We start from the raw sequence: 12,210 nt of genomic DNA, 5'->3' as shown, positions 1-12,210 counted from the left end.
CCAGGTGATGGTTGATTGCTGGTGGCCACCAAATCCTCGCTCTCAGAGCCCCAGGAGGAATGATCTTCCTCTGGTGACCACGGTGGCACCACCATAGTGTAGGCTTCCCCACTATGTCTGCCGGTCTCATGCCTGCCAATCAAGGAGTGGTATTGGGACCCCAATGAGCCAGGCCACCTATACAGCGACCAGCAGCGCTGCTCATAGGCCGGGTAATAATTCAGAGAACAATGCCACCCACTTCAGGAACTGTGTGCAGGCTCCAGTGACTGGGAGCCCAGCCATTGTCTATGACGCTCCGGAGACTGGCATCGAGATTCCAGCAACCAGCGTCTGGGCTCTGGCAATCGGCATTGCTCCGAAGAGCGGCGCCAAGACTCCAGAGAGTGCCAAGGATGCTCTGGTGAGCAGCGCCTGGGAACCAGGGAGCGGCACCTTTCAGGTGACTGCTGCTGGAATTCCGGGGACTGGTGGCATGCCTCTGTGGCCCAGTACCGCAGATCTGGTGGCTGATATCTGGATCCCGGAGATCGGTGCATGGAGTTCAGTGATCAGTGTCGGGAACCCACCAGGTGGCCACAGGTCTGTGATTCAAGATACAGCTCTGGAGATCGTTGGCACGGTCCTGGTGAGTGGGCCGGAGTACAGTGCCGTGGGGGTGACTTCTGCAGGGGTGCCATAGAGGGCTTTCCCCTAGAAACGGATCCGTAGGCCTCTCTTCCCGAGGATAAAGAGACATCAGGAAGAGGAAGATGTCTTTTGCCGCTTGAAAGGCTTCTGGGGTGGATAGCACCATGAGGTACTGTGTACCTCTACCACTCCCTGGTGTAGGAGGCATGTCGCAGGGCAGACTAGGCCCAATAGGTGAGGCTGCCATGTGGCTGCGCTCCGGTGACAGCGAGATGGTCCGACTTGGTCTAGGCTCCTCTTCTCCCTTACGGGACCCCAGGGAGCGCCCTCTCCTGACATACTTTTTGTCTTTGGGCCGGTACCGGTGACAAGAATCAGCATCAAGAGGAAGTCAGTACCGGGGGCGTACTTTTTGTCAATGCCGAAGTACTCGGCACCAAGTCCAAACGTGCCGGCGCCAAGGCCAGTGCAAGAACTGACTCCACGAGGAGTGCGCAGAGCCTAATGTCTCTCTCTCCTTTTTGGTCTGGGGCTTGGATCCCTTGCAAATATGGCACTTTTCATGAATGTGGGTCTCACCCAGACACTTCAAACAACTAAGATGTGGATCGCTGATTGGCACGGGCTTCTTACAGCAATTGCACAGCTTGAAGTGTGGGGAGCAGGGCATGCCCCGTTCCTGGGCTAAGTCCCTCGGGGAACTACAAATAACTAAAATATACTAACACTATTAGGAACTGTTAACTATTTTAACTGCAACTATTTACATAAGAACATTTCGAAGAACCACTGAAAGAGAACCACTTGCTAGAACAAGGAGAGCGTTCCAGCACCAACACTGGCGGTAAGAAGGAACTGAGGGAGGAAAGGGGCCGGTAGCGCCCCTTATACCAGTGCCTACACGCATCACTCCAGAGGGCACTAGAGCTGGTCCCCTACAGATATCACTGAGGAAAATCTTTCAGCACTGGTACATGTGGCAAGCACACGCACCTACAATGGAATGGACATGAGCAAGCACTCAAAGTAGTACACCTCTACCCCGATATAACGCGACCCAATATAACACAAATTCGGATATAACGCGGTAAAGAAGAGCTCCGGGGAGGCGGGGCTGCGCACTCCGGTGGTTCGATATAACATGGTTTCACCTATAACACTGTAAGATTTTTGGCTCTCGAGGACAGCGTTATATCGGGGTAGAGGTGTAGTACTAAATTCATCATCACATTTTTAAAATCAAGATTGAATGTCTAAAAGATACAGGACTCAATAGTGTTCACTTACGTAATACAGAAGAATAATTCCCTCCACTGCGGGAATCGCTCAGTGGCATTTTAGTGGATTTAAAATCACAGGCCTCAACAAAAATCAGAAGCTTCTCCCCCCACTCCTCAAAAATCAAACAGCAATAATCAAATCATATGGTAGTCCATTTTACAAATACCATCCTTCACCACACAAAAAGACCCTTGTAAAAGCTTGTGTCAAGAGATAACCCTTGCAGTATGCCCATTAAAAAGCAAACAAAGCAAAAAACAAACCTCACCACACACACAAGCATGGGTTGTTCTGGACTATGGACTAATTCAAAGGTTGAGAGCCTCTGAGGCCACCCTTGCCACCAGCTTCTCTTTTATACAAAAGAGATTCCAGTCCGAGCACCTCTGCTACTAGCAACTGCAGCTGAATGGCACAGAAAGGGGGCACTGTCTAGTTATGGCTTCATAAAACATATTAAACCCCATCTGGACACGAAAAGGTAGCCATTTAACCAATGCAGAAGCCAAAGCACTGATGTCACCCTATTTATCTTTAGAAAAGCTGTAAAAATGCCTTCACATTTTTCTGAAGCATCTGCTCTTTGCTAGTTCCACCCACTCTGATTTAAATTCTCTCTTAGCCTCTACCAAGAAGTACTTGACTACTCCCATCTTGGGATCGTTTTGCATTCAGCCTCACTCTCAGTCCTTGCTTTCTTCTTGCATTGGCTGGTGTCCCAGAGTACAGGACACTCATGATCATAGCCTCATAGAATTCAGGAGGAAACAGGTGGCCATGAGTCATCCACATCGTTTCCTCTCTACATAACACCTTTAGGGTGAAATGGAGCGAAGATAAACAGGTAGCCTGAATTAAGTCCAAATGAGCTTCCTGCCCTTAGACTAGAACTTCTTTGGCTTATGTTTGCTTGACTTGCATTTCTTAGTGTTGCAAGAGTGTCCTGGAGCAGAGATTGTCCATATTCTTTCATGACTCACTTGGCTTCCTATTTAAACACTTGAATTTCTCTGGATACCCTGTTGAAGTTCACCTGACAACCCACCAGGTGGTAAGTTTTGAGCACAAGACTGTGGATAGAAGGCTGCTCCTGAATTTCTAAATGCTGCCCATTAGCGCTATATAGTTCAGGAAGAAACTCTGAACATTTTGGAGACCTGCCTCAGAGCTGCCTTTGGGTCATGAAGTGACCTATGTAACAACTCTGATTCTATTTCTAGAGTCACAACTGGCAAGAGAATCCTTTCATGAAAGCTGATGGAAAACCTTCTCATGTGACAAGATGCTATATTTTCCTTCATCATTTTTCTGAAAACAGCCACTTTCTAAATTCCTCCCTCACTCCTTTCCTTTGCCACTCTTGTTCATCCCATTGTTCCTCAAACCTAGCTTAACCTTGCGCCAGTGCCACTGAGCAACTCTGGAGTTAGCTCAGGGACCAGGCAGACTTCCTACACTACAAATTAATTCTATATTCCTTATTAATTACAACTGAACTGCTGCCTTAACTCATAAGTCTACCTCGCCCCTTATCTCATCTCCACTTTTTACATCCTCTAGTAATCCTGCCCTTGACAACCTGACATTTGACCCTGCTTCTAACTACCATCCCATTTCCCTTCTCCATTCCGCTTTCAAGCTTCTTAAACATGCTCTCTCACTCACCACCTTGATTTTCTCTCCTCCAATTCCCTACTAGCACACTGCAATTTGGCTTTCACTCCCTTCCCTCCACCAAGACTGCTCTCATCAAAAGGTAACCCATCACCTACTGCCACTGAAGTCCACGGGCCTCTTCTCCATTCTCACTCTTCTTGACCCATGCACTGGCTCAGAAACAGCTTATCACTCCTTCTCAGGACACTGCCCACCTCTCTTTCCTCCCCAACCCCTACTTTGCTTCAAAAAATACCTGTTCTCACCCTACCTCTCCAATTTTTCCTTCAGCGTCTCCTTTATTAGCTCATCTTCCTCCCACTCCAACTTTCCATCTGTCTCCTTCAAGGCTGTCTCTTGAATCAGCTCTTTTCCCCCATAAATTTTATTTCTAGATAACTTTATCAGCCCTCACAGCTTCAACTATTCACTTCCCCCTTTCTGTTCAGTCTTGCATTTCTGACATTGCATCCTGGGATGTCGTGCCATCAAGTTAAGATCAGTTATAAGACTGATCTCCTTAGCTGTCCTTATAATTCTTCATCACAGTTCTGTCAGCCAGACTCACAAGCACTTGTAATACACTACAGTCCCCCTTCTCCACATCCAGACTTTAGGATAAATGGTTAATGCATCTGTTATAAACATACAGCTAAGGGTAGCATAAAATTCCTTCTTTACCTGTAAAGGGTTAAGAAGCTTAAATAACCCGGTTGGCACCTGACCAAAAGGACCAATAAGGGGAGAAGATACTTTTAAATTTGTGGGGGAAGGTTTTTGTTTTGTTTTGTTGTGTTCTTTTCGGGTCAGCAAAAAATTAGGGCAGGGAAAAATATATTTTTCAAAGCCATACCTAAATTAAGCATCTAAAATTACAAATTGTAAGCAACAGAAAGAAAAATGCGTTAAATTATTTTTTGGCATCAAACTTAGTATTTATTCCCTGACTAAAATGCATAGGAGTCTCCTCCTGGTGCATAAATGGTGAGGCAAACAGACATTTACTTTCAAGACAGGAGACATGATGTCATGACAACATCCTATCACAGTGTCTATTTTTAATTGCACAAAATAATCAATGTAAAGATTTCTGATGACCCTGCTTGGATATATGAAACAGCTGTCTATTGGGTTTGGGGGCGGGGGAAGGGGAGTGATCATTTGGCAAAAATCTTAAAATGTTTAATGTAAAGTTTAATTAAGAAAGGCCACTTTGTTTTATTTGCACATGTCAACGTTTGGCTATTTTACTCTATTTTGTTTTCAAAATGTGCTATCCTACCCTCATTCTCTTAAAAACCCCAACAATCACCAACAGCCCTATATCTTAATAGCTCCATTTTGCATTTTTCTCAGCTTTTCTGGACATGGTGAATCCAGATCAGTAGCTGCCTCACAGACTCACTACAAATGTGCAATTCTTCTATAGAAGGCAAATTGTTAAGTACTTAATTTTTTAAATTAACTTCTTCTTTAAAATCTTCCCTAAAATCTTATTTTCATAATGACCTACCTGACTTTACTAAGAAAAAACACAATATTATTCCAGTTCTGTGGCATCTATAAGAGAAAGGTATCAATGTCACCAGTGACAGAGAAAAGTCAAGGGGAAAAAACATCAAAAGGCCATGCCTCATGAACGGGAAAACTTCCCTGACAACATCACTGAGCCACTATCTTAGCATCCTTCAAATTCCTCCTTATGATTAACCTCTCCTACAATATTCACAGAGTACTACCAGATCACTACACCTAAGCAGGCAGTGAGCCAACATCTCTGCTTAATACAATTCGATTTGCTTACTTTTCTAGTGCCTGCCTGCCTGCCCACTGCCATGTTTGTCTCATCCACACACTGAGTCTTGCTACAACATTGATTGTGACACTTGGGACAGAGTGTCTGGACACCACCAAGTCTGGAGGGAAAGGTAGGGGATGGGGGGAGAATAGGGTGAGCTGATTCTTGAACCAGTAGGCATTACTGTAATACAAATAAATAGCAGCAGCAAAAAAAATTGCAGTGGCAAAATTAAGCCATTCAAATAATAGCTTATTTGAAGAAAGTGGTTTACCTCCCATTTCTTTCAAGGGTACTAACTAAATCCTTGAAGATTCTTATATCTACAAGTTGTCATTTTAAAAGGTTACCTTTAATTATTGTATACATACAAAGTTGAACTTGGATCTAATCAACAGGTAGTTAATTATCCTATGAATTATGTATTTAACGGGGGGCAAAAGTCACAAATTCAATTCAAGTTTTGCTTAGACGGTACCAACAAGTATATGAACTTGTGCTACAAAATCATTTTCTTAGACATACTTACCACTAAATCCCAGTTATTTTGTTCAAGTAACGTAATAGCTTCATCAATATTTTCAATGCCGGTACATGCCTAAAAGGAAAAAAAAAAAAAAAAAAGTATTAAATGGGAGGGGGGGAGAAATGTTGATTTAAACAGAATTCAGATCAATATTAATTCTTTAACAGTTAAGTAGCTGGGTACAGCTAAAGCCAAGGCATGGGTCTTTGAAGCCCAGAACCATGTGATGACAAGAGGAAAAGGACAGTTTATGTCAGAGGCTAGTGTAGGATTTGGGAAACCTGGGTTCAAGCCCCTGCTCCACCACAGCCGTCTTGTGTGACCCTGACCACTTAGCCTCTCTGTGCTTCAGTCACACATGTTAAAGATACGGATAACAGTACTTCCCTATGCCACAGGAGTGTTCTGGGGAGACATACTTTAAGGACTGTGAGATGCTCAGATACTACCATAATTCAAGTAATATACAAGAACCTATGATGGAAAGTTCTGCCATATTAAGTCTAAACATTTTTTAAATTCTTAGTAAAAACAAAAGCAGATTCTCCTGTGCAAAACAAAAAACACTAACCAACCAATCTGACTGTTAGACAAGGAAGTATGAAGAGAAAAAAAAAAATCCTTCCTGACCTCTGATCACAAAAACTGACTAACACTCCTTTAGCTTATTCAAAAATACACCTCTACCTCGATATAACGCTGTCTTCAGCAGCCAATCTTACCGCGTTATAGGTGAAACCGTGTTATATTGAACTTGCTTTGATCCACCGGAATGCGCAGCCCCGCCCCTCCGGAGCACTGCTTTACCACATTATAACACGAATTCGGATATATCGGGTCGCATTATATCGGGGTAGAGGTGTATGTCTAGTTGAATGTATAAGGTTTAAGTACTTCATTTAGGTAAATATATATCCAGGTTGCTCTGTCCCTACACTATACCTTTCTAGACCCACACAATTTGCCTAATGAACCCATGCCTAATGATTTTTTATTATAGGGTATTATAGCAGAATCTTGGGATTGTCATTACACTGAAGCCTTCACTTGGAGAAGATTATAGAATTGCCAGTGAGGCTAGAGAGAATTATTTTACTTGTGGTTGGAGGTTAAAGGGGGCGGGGGAAGGGGAGAAAGAAAAACAGCTTTACGAATACTGTATCTCCGTTTGTATAACCTTCACAGTGTCCCCTTTAAAACAGGTTAAGAGTAAATATTTTTTAAATGATGGTAATAATTCACAGTGGAATGGTACTGTAGATTTTCGCTCAAACTCCCAATTCAAAGCAGGAGCTCTGTTCTATTTACAATCCACATGCAGCATGCCACTTGCTTTTAGATACATACATTTTTCTCAACTGTTCAACTTCCAAACAGATAGGGTATCACTCTCAGCTTTGCCACTGAGAAGTCGCTTCTCGTCATACATTGCCAAATAACTGATTAATTCATTATTTAACGCAGTCTATCATACAAGTGTTCCATGTGGGGGAAGTGTGAAAGATTTGTTACGCAATTATTTCTTTCTGGAATGAATCTCTTTACCACAATCCAGCACAAGTTAGTTTTGCCTCTCTTTCTACATACATGTATTAGCACGAGTGTTGTAAGCAAGAAACGAGAAGTAATTCTTCCACTCTACTCTGAGTATTGTGTCCAGTTCTGGGCGCCACATTTCAGGAAAGATGTGGACAAATTGGAGAAAGTCCAGAGAAGAGCAACAAAAATGATTAAAGGCCTAGAAAACATGACCTAGGAGGAAGACTGAAAAAAATGGGTTTGTTTAGTCTGGAAAAGAGAAAACTGAGAGGGAACAAGATTACAGTTTTCAAGTACACAAAAGGTTGTTACAAGGATTAGGGAGAAAAATTGTTCTTCTTAACCTCTGAGGATAGGACAAGAAGCAATGGGCTTAAATTGCAGCAAGGGAGGTTTAGGTTGGACATTAGGAAAAACTTCCTAACTGTCAGGGAGGTTAAGCACTGGAATAAATTGGATCATTGGATCCATCATTGGAGATTTTTAAGAGCAGGTTAGACAAACACCTTAAAATAAAGAGACCTGATTTTCCAGAACTGTTAAGCACTCACAACTCCCACTAGTCAAAGTCAGGCCCAACATCATCACTTCTAAAACACTACAGTAGAACCTCAGAGTTACAAACACCTTGGGAATGGAGGTTGTTCGTAACTCTGAAATGTTCATAACTCCGAACAAAATGTTATGGTTGTTCTTTCAAAAGTTTACAACTGAACATTGACTTAATAAAGCTTTGAAACTTTACTCTGCAGAAAAAAAATGCTCCTTTCCCTTTATTTTTTTTAGTAGTTTATGTTTAACATAGTACTGTACTGTATTTGCTTTTTTGTTTGTTTGTTTGTCTCTGCTGCTGCCTTATTACGTACTTCCGGTTCCAAATGAGTTATGTAGTTCACCGGTCAGTTCGTAACTCTGGTGTTTATAACTCTGAGATTCTACTGTAAATCTAAATCACTTCTAAAAATGGTCTAATCCCAAGAAAGAAGTCGTCCCTAGTAGTTCTATCACAGGAGAGGACAAGTCTGTTTACTTGCCTTTTCCAGTTGAAATTACAGTAATTAAGACAAACATCTCAATAAAAAAAAGAGTGTGATTTTTAAGACATTCAAGCTTCTATACTGAAATCACACCACTTAAGACTACTTAAACAAAAAAAATCAAACTAGTCACGTTCAGATACTCAGAGTTAGGTGTACAACAGGGTTGGTCAAACTTTTTGGCCCAAGGGCCACATTGGGGTTGTGCAACTGTAGGGAGGGCTGGATAGGGAAGGCTGTGCCTCCCCAAACAGCCTGGCCCCCGGCCCCTATCCGCCTCCTCCCACTTCCCAGCCACTGACTGCCCCCCTCAGAATCCCCAACCCATCCAACCCCCCCTGCTCCTTGTCCCGTCCCAGGGCCCCCGCCCCCTATCTAACCCCCTGCTCCTGTCCCCTGACTGCCCCGACCCCTATCCACACCCTCGCCCCCTGACAGCGCCCCCGCTGGGACTCGCACCCCCTATCCCTCTGCTCCTTGTCCCCTCACCACCCCCTCCCGGGGTCCCCTGCCCCTAACTGTCCCCCGGGATCCCACCCCCTTATCCAACCCCCCTGCTCTCTGTCCCCTGACTGCACTCCTGTCCCCTATCCATATCCCCGCCCCCTGGCAGACCCCCCAGGACTCCCACTCCCAACCCTCCCTGTTCCCCATCCCCTGAGAACCTCCGCCCCATCCAACCACCCCCTCCTCCCTGACTGCACCCCAGGACCCTCCGTTCCCCACCCCCTTACCAGCAGCAGGAGCTCGCAGCCATGACACCCGTCCAGAGCCAACTGCACTCCCCACACTGCCCAGCAGGAGCAGCGGGCCAGAGTGCGGCTCGCGCGGCGGCGTGGCTGCAGGGGAGGGGCCGGGGACTCCCGGCCGGGAGCTCAGGGGCCGGGCAGGACAGTCCCGTGGGCTGGATGTGGCCCGCAGGCCATACTTTGCCCACATCTGGTATAAAACCTGAACCGTCAAATACAACCTAAAATTATCAAGATACTTCCCTGGGCTACTATAAAGTATCAAGTGCTAATGATAATTATTTACATTAAAAAGTGACTAATTTCTGTTTTCTCAGCATCTTATAAATGACATGTTGCTAAATTCTATTGAAGTTCAGTTCTATTCTGTCACTTTTGAAGTCTTTCCATTCTGGGATTCTGCTTATGAGTCATTGAACTACAATATCAAATTTGGTCAGTTTACAAGTAAAAATGTGATTGGATTTTTTTTTTTTTTTTTTAAATGTCAACCCTGCAAACTCCAGGTGACATCTGAAAGTCAAGCTGTGTTCTGACAAATGTCTCTACCAGCACTACAGAGACTTCACGTCCAATATTGCTCTTGGATTTATGACTACGGTTGTCACACGAGTAACTGAGGTCAGAGTTTATCATGCAGTTGAAACTTACTTACGTATTTACAATTCTGTTGATGATATACAATTCAGAATAGAATCCTACTCATTTTCTCATAGTGATGTTTAGCCAATACAGGTAACAGGAGTACACGAGGAAGTAACAAACAGTCACTAAAATGAACAAATGTAACTCTGAATATACAAAGGAAGCAAAATCTGTCAAATAAAGTAGGGGCATTTTTATATAGGGCAGTCGTGCACATTGAAATGCTCTGCTTACATGATGCAAATCCTTAAAGCACAGTAACTCTGTACAGCCTGTACGGAGTCTCAAGGTGTAGTGAGTTCACTATGTACTGAGTTAGTGCTGACTAGCATTCATGACTAGCATTCAATGCTCTTTCACACTATTTTGACAGGCCTCCATCTGCCATTCCACACTGCTTTACGTGCCATCATGACCAATCCGTCTGTTTACCTGTGTACTCTCCACTGTACCAGGGTCAAGCTGACTGGATGTAGCATCCCGTTTAAATGCTGGCATGCAGCCAGGACTGGTCAATTTGCTCCTGAATTTGAATACTTTGGCATTAAAGTAGTATTAATATAGCAGCATTACACCATACCGCATGCATCTGCTTGGAGCCAAGTAGAGATCCTTGATCTTCTCATCATCTCAGGAGATGCAAGCGTGCAGGTAGCGCTTACTAACAAGCACTGAAAGATGCATTCACACCCATTGCTAAGTAGATGGCCGTGAGGGTCACAGCTGGGATGCTATGCAGTGCTGCATCAAGAGTGAAGAGCTCAGAAACTTTCATAGGAAGGTCAGGGATCAAAACCAAACCTCCAGTAGCATGCAGCTATAATTTGAGGCAGGTAGTGCTTTGCAGCCTATAACCTTGTCATGAGACAGCACCATCTACACTTCAACCTGCCAAATGCACACTCCACTGTCATCCTACAACTGCTCAGGTGACAGTTAAACAGCTCCTTTAGTCTATCCAAGTGCCCTGTAGACGGCTTCGACAGCCAGGGAAGCAGATAGGATGGGTCTCCCAGATTGACAGGAGTGATCTCAACACCATTCACGTCCATAGTGATCCTGGAGCAAATCTTCCATCATTCATTAAGGCAAGCAGCTATGAATATCAAAAGATCCTAGCATCATGGATGCTTCCAGACCCCTCTGCATTTATGCATGTTACCCTGCCAATCAGGCCATGATGCACCATGGAGAAAAATCCCATCCTGTTTATAAACTCTGAGGCCTTGAGTGCAGGGGGCACATGGGTCCCATCAACTGCCCCAAAACAATTTGGGAACCCCATTTGTGCAACATAATCAGTAACCTCCTGCCAAGCTTTATGACAAGCTGCATCCGTAACTTTTTCATAACAGCATACACCTGTATCACCAATGGCCCCAGTCAGTCAATCCATCCATGCCAAATTAACTAGCTACTGACCAGTGAGGCGGAAGTGGCCTCCGGATGGTGATGATGACTTGTTTCTGAACGGTGATAGGAACTCGTATGTTGCTATGCTGCCTCTACAGCTTTGGGATGGGCTCAGCACTGAACTGTAGGAAAGTTGCTTTTGTCAGCCTAAAATTCTGGTGTCACTACTGGAAACCACGCCAGGTCTACAGAACAATCCTTTCCCAGTCATTGCTTCTTTCCCAAGCCCAGAAATGGCACTGCACTGTGCGAAGCTGCTCCAAGAAAAGTTTGTGCAGGAGCACTTGCTCAATATCCTCCTCCTCCTCCTCCTGGCACAGCCACTGTTGCAGGAAGTGCTTGGTTGCATGGTGGCTGAAATCCAAAACCAAAGCCACCCAGTGCAGAGAACTCAAAGAACACCGCCCCACCAACAGTTTCTGCATATTCACATTAGACAGCAGGAGTGGAATCACGGGAGTTTCGGAGTTTGACCCCCCAAGTCTCAGAATACCATTGGCTTCCACTGCATATCCCACAATGGGTCACGAGAAAAGTCTCAGAATACACAAGCCCAGCTGCAAAGCAAAGGACAGTGGAATACCCACCCAGAATGCCACACACTTACTTCACACAAAGTCCCTGTTGTGTGTACACAATTATACAGATTGAAACAGGAAACAGCTGTCTGTATGTATGCTACCATGACAGTTTATCTACTGTAGGATTACCATATTTTGTGCCTCCAAATGGAGGACACTCCACTGGGCCCCGGCCCCGCCCCCAGCCCCGCCCACGCCCCCCCCCCGCCCCAACTCCGCCCCCTCCCCAAAGTCTCCGCCCCCTCCCCTGCTTCCCGCGAACATTTAATTCGCGGGAAGCCTGAAACAGGTAAGGGGGAATATGTGGGGGGAGGAGGCGCGGCCCAGGCTGGCCCCCCGGCGGCTCCAGCCCCGT

The 12,210-nt window shown here is 44.9% G+C and overlaps 1 protein-coding gene across 1 annotated transcript in view; it reads right to left on the bottom strand.

The window, feature by feature from the left end:
• The window catches only part of FAF1 (Fas associated factor 1), a 320,478-nt gene that overhangs the window by 277,716 nt on the left and 30,552 nt on the right, over positions 1–12,210 (bottom strand). Inside the window, exon 2 of the mRNA XM_034778048.1 lies at positions 5,895–5,963. Coding sequence (XP_034633939.1) covers positions 5,895–5,963 — 69 coding nt within the window. The remainder of the gene's footprint in view (positions 1–5,894; positions 5,964–12,210) is intronic.

The sequence above is a fragment of the Trachemys scripta genome, chromosome 8 (genome assembly GCF_013100865.1).
Source record: "Trachemys scripta elegans isolate TJP31775 chromosome 8, CAS_Tse_1.0, whole genome shotgun sequence".
Lineage (NCBI taxonomy): Eukaryota > Metazoa > Chordata > Testudines > Emydidae > Trachemys > Trachemys scripta.
The sequence above is the reverse complement of the archived record's forward strand: the minus strand, read 5'-3'. Positions and strand labels throughout refer to the sequence as shown.